The sequence below is a fragment of the Salvia hispanica genome, chromosome 1 (genome assembly GCF_029641045.1).
Source record: "Salvia hispanica isolate PSC_SH4W2 chromosome 1, Shi_PSC_v1, whole genome shotgun sequence".
Lineage (NCBI taxonomy): Eukaryota > Viridiplantae > Streptophyta > Magnoliopsida > Lamiales > Lamiaceae > Salvia > Salvia hispanica.
Genome location: NC_142692.1, coordinates 62,499,853 through 62,509,953, shown reverse-complemented (window position 1 = coordinate 62,509,953; position 10,101 = coordinate 62,499,853). Strand labels below are relative to the sequence as shown.

General features: G+C 40.6%; 2 protein-coding genes across 2 annotated transcripts; one reads left to right on the top strand and one right to left on the bottom strand.

The window, feature by feature from the left end:
• The first annotated feature begins 4,351 nt into the window (after nucleotides 1-4,351).
• LOC125220260 (putative fasciclin-like arabinogalactan protein 20) lies at nucleotides 4,352-5,531 on the top strand. Its single transcript, XM_048122419.2, has one exon. The coding sequence runs from the start codon at nucleotides 4,352-4,354 to the stop codon at nucleotides 5,408-5,410; it is 1,059 nt and encodes a 352-aa protein (XP_047978376.1). The 3' UTR covers nucleotides 5,411-5,531.
• Nucleotides 5,532-6,010: 479 nt separating this feature from the next.
• On the bottom strand, nucleotides 6,011-9,208 carry LOC125224156 (beta-glucuronosyltransferase GlcAT14A-like). The gene is made up of 4 exons (XM_048127513.2): nucleotides 8,391-9,208; nucleotides 7,140-7,215; nucleotides 6,935-7,050; nucleotides 6,011-6,842 (listed from the first exon to the last, which is right to left on the bottom strand). The coding sequence occupies exons 1-4, from the start codon at nucleotides 8,893-8,895 to the stop codon at nucleotides 6,325-6,327; spliced, it is 1,215 nt and encodes a 404-aa protein (XP_047983470.1). The 5' UTR covers nucleotides 8,896-9,208; the 3' UTR covers nucleotides 6,011-6,324.
• Nucleotides 9,209-10,101: the final 893 nt, after the last annotated feature.

Sequence of the window (10,101 nt, the reverse complement as noted above, 5' to 3'; positions counted from 1 at the left end):
GTTGTATGCCATGTTGATGTCGATTCGGAGGAAGAGATCCGATGAGAGCACCAGATGATACGAGATGACTCGTATCCAGAGATAACTGCGAGAGTTCGCGATGAAGATATTGGTTCGTTCGCGGGGAGAATCCCGTCGAGCAGCCAAATATCGTTCAACTAGGGTTTTGAGCAAGAAAATAAATTGCAGGAATGAAAGAGATGATAAAATAAGATAATTCTGATATATTGATTTATTGAATAGAATAACAATGTCTCCTATTTATAATAGAAGTATTTTAACTTAATGAACAAGAAATAAACCTAACTTACTGAAAAAGAAATAAATATGCTAGAAAGATATGATAGCTAAATAATTAGTAAGATATGAGGGATATTCTTGAAGATATTCCCGTATCACACGCCAAGGCACTGCTCATTGAAAAGGGGCGACGACTATAGGACGTTGATGTCGTTGTTCAACTCGGCAACCCCAAAATACGCATGTCAAATCCATAGCCGGTAGTCAACAACGACTTCGAGTATCATTGTGGGATTCTTGCCTTTGAATCCGGTCGTGTACATCCCTTTCCAAACGGCGAGGCAATTCTTCCATTCCCAATGCATACAATCTATACAGTCCAACATTTTGGGAAAACCGTGCACCCTACCGTGCAAGTTCATCAGGCCTTGGCAGTCGTGAGCGGTAGGCTTTCGAAGATACAGGTTCGAAGTTCATCAGACCTTGCAAGTTCATCCCCGAATATGTGGATGACTGATAAGGCTAAATTCTTGCATTGGTTATGGGGTTAAATTCTGTAATTTCCCAAGTCTAACAAGGTTTTGTAAGCCAAGTGCGTAGAGAAAATGCCAGATCCAGGAAGAAAGGAGAAGATCGCCTGAAGAAGGAGGTTGACAGAGAAAATGAGCAGAAAAGAAGAGAGTTTACCAGACGGAGGAGCATCCTAGATAAAGGGCAGAATGGGAAATAAAAGGAAGGATCTAGAAGCTCAACTCCTTGTAAATAAGAGCACGCGGCATACATGAAGGGGTCATCATCATCCATTTAGCTCTTAGCTCAGTTTTCTCACACTCTACACACACCTGGGGGATCGGTTTGGGGGTTTTTACGGTTCAAGGTTCGAGAATCAGTTTGTGTAACACCGTCTCCTCGCGAGGTGAAGATACAATTTAGTTTCTGTTTTAAGTTTTCGATCTGAATTTCCTGAGACTTCGCAGTTCGAAGCTCGGCCTTATTTTGTTAAATTTCTGTTGAATCTGCACTTGATTAGCTATGGAAGTTGTTGCTATAATTTCGTTTCATGTTATTACTGTTTTTCTATTTTCTTTGGATGCTTTTAGCGATTGATCAGAGTTTTATAGTTGAATTGTGTGGAGATCGTAGTTGATCGTTTGAATCTGGTTGAATCTGTGTGATCGGAGATGGAAATTGCTGTGGTATGTTGTGGATGGTTTGGATCCGGAGCGGATGAAGCGTCCAGTGTTTGGATCTGTTCATTTCTGCATGGATTTGATGTTTAGTTTCTGTTTTCTCATTTACCTCGTCTTGCAATAGTAGATCTACTTAATCTTAGTAGTTACTCGTAGTTTAATGGTTTAATTCAGCTTGCTCTGCTCCGTGTTATAAGTTTACTCTGTTTTCTCTGCATTTTGTGATCAAGGATCGTTAGAGAAGATGAAGCTAGTTGTTAGTTGAGCCTTTAGTTAGTTATTTTGCAGCTTTTCATTCGTACCTTTCTATTTTGGGAAATGGTCCCCCCGATCTGTCTTTCCTCTGTCTAGGCATTTTTAGGAAAAGTTGTTTATTAGGTCTAGTAATATGTTATCGCTGGAGTGTTGTCTCGTTTACATCTTATTTTTTTTCATGCATGTCTTCGTTATATTTGCCTAGGTCTAGCTGTTAGAATAGATTATTTACAATTCTCCAGTCTAGTAGTTAAGTCTCAACCCCACAAAATGCATGGCAGCAGCCAAAACAAGTGTCCAAGTTCTCCTGCATGTTTACTTACGCCTCTATCTCTGTGGGATTCGATCACTGCTTCCTTATACTAGTTCGTTTAAGTACAGTGGGTTGAGGGTTTTGAAAAGCATGAAAAGATTGTGTGCCCAACGACCGAGGGTTTCAAGGGTTCTCTGAGTTCCTAGACCCCGTGATCTAGCGGATTCTCTGCGATCTGAGAAGTCTGAATATTATTACATACACACAAGAACATTTCTACCAGCTCTTCAATGACACCTCGACAAAAATTCATCAGGCACTCGCGGGGAGTCGTTTCTCCGATGTGAAGGTACTCGTCGAACATTTCGGTCGCGCCTCCATAGGCCAACTGCCTAATTGCAGCGGTGACTTCTGAATCGGCGATAGACCGGGTCTACCGCTCTCATCCTCTCTGAAATGGAAATACATATACCGAACCTCTAACATCGACATGATATGCAGAAAGAGCGGTCAGCACATTCTAAAATGCCGACGGAAAAACGAATCTCCAAAACGCGGCTCCTAAGCGAAGTAGTTGTCAAACAATCGTTGGTGGGCACCGAAGTGGTCCCGGGCGACTGTACGTCGATGTTGGATGGGGCGAGGGACCGCCGGCTGCATCTGTTGTTGCACGTGCTATTGCACCAACCGATCTATCTCCGCAAAAGTCCGGTTCCACAACTCATCGTCCTTTCGTTGCATTGGATCATCATCACCATCAAGAGCCATTTTTTTCTACAGATAATGAGAGAGGAGGAAAAGGAAAAGATACTCGTTAAAACAAGTGGTGTGAATGAAATGAAGTGCAACGAGCTGTATATATAGAGTTGAAATAAAAAAAATGAATTTCGGGCGTTAGCCGATCAGCTAACACTCGATGTACGTGCCCGACCTCTCGTCCGTCGGATGCTCGTCCGTCCCGTTCGCCTAACGGAATAGTGGACTAACGCTACGCCCGAGCCGCTAGCCGGTGGCTAGGGCGGGCGCTAGTCCACTATTGTGGATGCTCTCAAGTCTCAACATAATCTCCCTGTCTCTACAATCCTGAAAATGGCGGTTACTTTATGATAGCAAGATCTAAATAAGGCCAGGATCATAATAACAAATAGTACTACTACTAAATGACTAAATTCACTTTAAATTTACAAATTTCGCAGTCTTATATATCAGTAAAATTTGGTTTTAAACCTTTGAAGCATAAGCATATATTTACTCTGGTTATAGAAAATTATGGGTTTTAGCTCAATTTAGATGGCATGTATATATTATATTTGCATTTATAAATAATTGCGAATAATGGTTGTGTGAATGTATCAATATTTTATTAAGAATATATCATAATTCATAACCTTAAGGTGAGCTTTTCTAATTTGCTAAAATAAGGTGTGATATGTGTAGTATTCCTATAATGACGGTTGTCTCAAAATATTTCTTAACTGTTGAAAGCACAAATATTGAACAAATACATGAACAACTCATTCTCGAAAAAATGAAGGCTCTTCTTATCTGCACACATAATTGGTTTAAGGAATAATTTTGATAGTAAGACCTTATTTTTTTATATAAATTATTAAAGCATCAAACCTACACTAATTCCAACATTAAAGCTTATGTAATAATGATAATGGGCTCGAATATGGTACAGCAATTAATTAATTTTTAAAAGAGAACCAATGCCTCATTTTTAAAAGTACACTCTTCAAATAATTCTTAGACTCAACGTAAGTATGGGCCATTTATTTCAGATTGCAGAAATTAACTATAATTTTAAAAAAATAAACCCAATTCCATTGTAACTTGTCCATTGTTTATTTCACGTACCAAGCACAATCTAAATTGTAAATGGGACATGTTGAGCCATAGCTCTCAGGTCGGGCCCATTCACTAAAGAGATTATTCACATGGTGGGTCGGTACGATACACCTTACTGAAACCATCATACCATATATTTTATTGAAATTTTTCAGTAAGATATCTTACCAAACTGAAATTCACAATATACCAAAAATTCAGTATTTCAATATTTTTCCCCATCCCTAATACATATTTGACCTCGAATATTATTTCGTCCCAATATAAAAGTTACACTTTTTTAACCTATCTTATAAAAAATATCATACTTTTTTTTGCAAAAGTTCTCTCCCATGTTATTTTATAAAAATATATTTTCTCTCTAATATTTAATGTATAAATATTTACGCAACTTTATCTACTGCGCTCATCAAAAAATAAAATGAATAGCACTAATATCAAGAAAATGCAAACAACTTTCAGTTATATAGAAGCCCAATAGAAGCATCCCACGTGTCCCCTCCCGCCAAATCGAGCGTTATACTCAAAATATGAAAGCAGTTAATTGCAACATCACAGAACCATGGCATCTCTAAAACTAGTCCTTCTTCCACTCCTCCTCTTCTCCATCCTCTCCACCGCCACCCAACCATCTCCGTCCCCACTCCTTCCTCCGCCGCCGCCGCCGCCGTCCACCACTTCTTCTTCCCTGTCCGACGCGGCAGAGACCCTGGCCAACTCCGGCTACATCGCCATGTCACTCACCCTCCAAGCCATCACCCAACGCCTCCCCCTCTCCTCCTCCGCCGCCACACCCCTCACCATCTTCTCCCCTCCCGACACCTCCTTCGCCTCCTACGGCCAGCCCTCTCTCCCACACCTCCTCCTCCACTTCTCCCCCGTCTCCCTCTCCCCCTCCGCCCTCCTCTCCTTCCCCTTCTCCACCCCAATCCCCTCCCTCTCCCCCTCCAAACACCTCATCGTCACCTCCATCCAATCCCACAAGATCTCCATCAACAACGTCCCCGTCTCCTCCCTCCCCCTCCTTGACGACGGCTTCCTCCTCGTCTACGCCATCGACTCCTTCTTCGACCCCAATTTCACCCTCCCCCTCTCCATCCCGGCTCGCTTCAACCCGAGGCCTCAATTCCTCCGCTGCACAAAGCTCGAGGCCCTCTCCCGATTCCGCGACGCTGCTGGAGTGCTCAAGGCCAGGGGCCGATCCATCATGGCCTCCTTCCTCGAGCTCCAGCTCCTCGGCTTCCTCGACGACCGCGGCGGGGATGACTGGACTCTGTTCGCGCCGCCGGATCAGGAGCTGGTGGAGTTTTCCGGGGATTTTCTTGAGTACTCGTCGCTGCTGGCGAGGCACGTGGCGCCTTGCAAGGTGCGGTGGCTCGACCTCGAGGGGTCGGATGGGAGCACGGCGCCGATCTTGAATGTGAAGGGGTATGCTTTGAATGTGAGCAAGGATGGGAAGGATGATGAGATGCTGACGGTTAATGGGGTTCGGATTTCGTTTCCGGATATGTATGAGAGTGGGAGGCTGGTGATTCATGGGATCAGTGGGGTGATTGCGCTGCCGGAGCTTGACGCCGAGGAGGAAGAGTTGGGGGAGGAGTTTCCGGAGCAAGAAACCTGAGCTAACAAAGATGTCAATTTTCACTTTTACTTACTATTTTCTTGAATAGCCATTCTTGAGATGTTATGATATTTGCATTTGTTGTGTATTCAAATGCTTATTACATGAGATATTGGTTTCAAGAATCAAGATTTTTTGGCAAAGCCTCATCTTAGAGTTAAATTAGTGTAGGGCAAAAAAGAGGTGTACAACCTATGAAATCAATCAACTAACAAAATGGGATTTCCTCAGCTTCTGTCCGGTTTCCCCTCTTTAAATTTTGCGAGTAAAATGTGAATCTTTGAATAGGACGCTAATATTTCGCACTCGTGTCTATTGAATGCCATCAAATCTACTAACTTCTAGTACTACTCAAAAAGTATACCAATTTTTATTTCTTTTGCTTGTATATACGAGTAGTTTACTTTTGAACCGACACATCTCAAATTGGTGATGGCACCTGTCTCCATTTTTCATTAGCAATTGTCCAGCTAGAAGTGAGAGAAGTGGTGACAAAATGACTCGATGACAAAATGAAAACACTTTTTAAGTTTTAAGGCAGTTGCTCAGAAAAATCTCAAGCCGTAGCAATCACATACATATATAGATATAGACATGAAGTGAAGAAATGAGTTCTCCATTTATATTAAGGTGATCAAGTTTTTACAACATATTTCCAAGGATACAACGAAACATGAAGCAACTCAAGTAATAAAGTGATGCTGCATTTCGCGAAAAGGGTGCACGGGTTGAGAGGGGCTTTCTTGGTATACTTGGAAGACTATTCAGTGAGAGTCTGTACAGAGAATTCTCTTCCTCCGCCACACCAATGGCTGCCACGCCTCCTTCCAGCTTTCAAACCCCTCACATAAGCCACCAAAGAATGCATTCCCCAACCTCAAAAACAATGTTCAAACCTTCTTCCCCACAAACTCTCATTTCACGCACATGTCCGACCTCTCATTCCAACCATCAAGGAGTTTGTCAATGGAGTTGCCAAACTTGTTCGCTTGAGGGCCCGGCTTCACAGCGTTCACGTCCCCCCACTGTGAGCATGGATCCATCCACCAGCTCCTCCGACCCCTACACCATGCGCCTGGTGTGGCACGGTTTGGATTCCGTTTCAGGATGTTCCTATCGATCATGTCGAGCACCACTGAATCTTTCTCAAACTGCCTTGCAAAAGCAGCTCCGCTTTTGACCATCTCCTCATAATCTGAGCTGCTGAGGACATGAGGCTCCATCTTTGGCGGGTCATCCCAGATAAAAAATCTCAAGTCAGCATTCACGGTTGTGTTACTAAACTCTGGTGAATTACAAATAACAGTGTGGAAATAGACTTCTTCGGACAGAACGACGTTGGTGAAGTACATTAGAAGAGTTCGTGGTAGATTATCCCAGCCAAACGCACAAAATTCAAGGAAGGGACGACTTAATACGACCCATGGGGAACCTAGAAATACAATAAGGAATCATTAGGACTAGGCAACTAGTTTAGATCATAAGAAATCCATATAATGTACCATAACAGCAAATCAAATTTACCTGTGAAAACCGTGAAAGCATCAGGCAATGATCGCTTTTGAGTAGCATGAAAGATTTGTGTTTTCCTTGCTAAATAAATACCTGGATCTACTACAATGGGCTGAATTCTTTGGCTTCTGTAATGTCATTGACAAGAGAAATATAAGTGAAGGCATTTAGATTTGCCGGTAAAATTGAAGATAATAAGAGGTAAGGATTTGCATACTCTTTCCATCCCAGTTCACTAGTGTGATCTATGAAATTCAGATCCCTCCTAATTGACGAGAACACATGAGACAAGTCTGAAATTCAAAGTAGCAAAGAAGATGAATCAAAAACACAACCACACAAGTAAGACAAAAGTTCATGAAATTAACTATTATCATTGAAAGAAAATGTGGGACATTTCTTCTTAAGTGAAACTGTTGCTTTTTTCCAAGCTTAACGGTTCACATAGATTTAAGAAATGTGTCATCATCTCTGCATCCTTTATATCCAATAAGTGATGCAAGCTTCATATGTGTTTGTGTATGTGTAGATGGCATAATGATTAGTGAAAGACTTGAAAGTCTTCTCTTTAAAAGTAAAACAGAAGTTTTGCCAAGAAACTTTTGTCATGTATTGAAGTAGCTCAAATGGGATTCAGCTTTCATACTATAGATAGAGATGGAAAAATATATGCAACCCCACTGACAAGCTAACAGACTTTTCAGACAGTTATACCATATCTTTGTTTGTGGCAGAAAACCATATCTTCAACTAAAAGTCTAACAGTAAAGTGAAAATGAGAAGCCCTCTTTGGGTTAAGCTACACAAACAAATGACCAGTCACTAAATGAGAAACAGGTTGCCATGGCTGCTCCATGTCAAGAGAAGCATGTCCCAGAAATAGGAGTGACATGAGATCAATCTCAACTAACCAGTAGGTTGACTTTGCAACTTACTGTGAGAAGTAATACAGCTTTGACAAAAAAATCACCGTACAATAAGCTTAATTTATGTTCTCATTACATAATAGTCATCCAGCAGTAACTGCAATTTAGGATCTACTAAAGAAGGGAAATGTAATTGGATATCTAACAGTTGGAGCCAATTTCCAGATATAGAAACTAAGCAATTCAGAAAGTTTCAGCCATTCATAGTAAAAAATGGCTCATAAAAGAAAAATGCCATTTATATTAGGAAATATCAACACAACGAGATGGCCTGAGCCAAAACATCAAAAATCAATTCAGATATAGCAATCAATTTATATCAACAACAGTAACCAATAAAGGATATCTTCTCGCAACTGATAATTGTGATTAAGTTAATTCCACTAAGATTGAGTCTTTCAAATTCACATGCTTATATCCTTGGGCATTTAGCAATAGCACAAAGGCTCAAATCCTAATCCCTAACTGCCACAAACAATTCAATTCCATCTAAAAGTTAACAGAGAAAAGAGAATTCAAAAACAACAAAATAGAATACCTACCATCTTGCGTAATTAGGGGATAATCCGTGGCGCTGAGAGAGATAAACCAATCCCAACCTTCATCCACCTTCAGTAAAATCGCAACCGCTCTCAAAATAGCCGCGAGATTGGTGGACCCCATGTAGGTGTTCGGATCGGGCTTTCCGATCACATCCACGTTCCCGAAGGCCCGAACCGCCGGGAAGGACTTCACCATTTCCCCGAGCCTAACCCTCTCTTCATCGCTCCCATCGGCCGAAATATGCAGCAAATACCTATTCCTCGGGTGGTACACCGCCAGAAGCAGGCGGTACAACCGATCCCCATCGCCGCGCTTGCCCGAAATGTAGAAGGCGAACGACGGCGGGCGGCCCGGCCCGTGATCGACGGTCGAAGAAAATTGCTTGCTTGGAGGGAAAGCATAGTAATAGGAAGAACCAAATCCCGAAATAAACGACGAGAATATCAGAAATGTGATAAATGCCCCCAAAAACAGGGTGTATAGCCATTTCTTTTCAGCTCCCATTTCAAATTGGAATTTAATTGAAGAGAGGAAAGCGAATAAATTTGTTAAAACAGACCAAATTCCAAATCAGGATAAACTACAAAGAATGCTAAAATGAGTACAAGATTCAGAATTGCAAAGGGGATTCTATGATTTTTAAATAAAGTATCAGAAACCTGTGTGCCGGATCAAAATTGGGGCAATTTTTCGGTTTTTTACCCAGAGTCTTGGAGTCTATTGTGGGAATTTTGTTTGGATTAGGGTTTTAATGCAAGAGGTGCTAGATTTAGAGCTGGAGGTGAAGAATGAAAAACTGCTCTATATTTACTTTTTTATTTTTCCTTTTGATATTTTGATGATATTTCGATGATTTAATTATTTGTTTTAAACTTTATATACACGTATTAAAGTAGTGGATTGATTGGAAATGGAATTTTGGTCTCGTTGTATACATATTTCCCACGCCCACAATGTTCGAGTGTAATACACGCGTTTCTTTAATTATAGGTTATAGCTTTGTCGGTGGATCTTCTCGACGATTATGTTGAGTTGTTCTTTTAGGACAGGAGATTATTAATCAAGCATTCAAAAGTTGCATGAAAGGATGCAAATCTCCTCAACCAAATTGGAGCAAATCAAGAATTTACGTGAAAATGAAAACGAAAACGGAAGAAAGTATTATGTCACTTTTGAGTTGGTGGGAGGAGGAAATAATGAATTAATCATGTAATTTCAGAGCAATTGCATTACGTCTATGACTATTTATTTAACAAACTAGATGACTATTCTGATATGTAAACACGACGAAGACTTCTTCTAGACATGGCTGTGAAATTATGATAATGCTTAGGGATGTCAATTGGACTAGTTTATCAATTTTTGGGGCAATTTTAATCGGATCGTGGGTTAATTAGGTGCAAGCTAACTGGATTGTGATTTCATTGGTTTATAAACTTTCAATCATAACTTGAATGTTCGGGTTCGAACTAGCATAATGGGTTAATCGAGATGCTAACGATAAAATTAACATTTTATAAATCTAACGCATAAAGATAAAAATTAGTTATATTAATATAATATTCTCACCGTCCCATAATAGTATGAGCTTTTGGTTGGACATGTGTTGTAATAATACACAATTGATAAGATTATCATCAAGTCGATATAAGAAAAGATTTAAAATATTCAATAGAGAAAAAATAAAAGAAATAAAGAGATAAAATATTG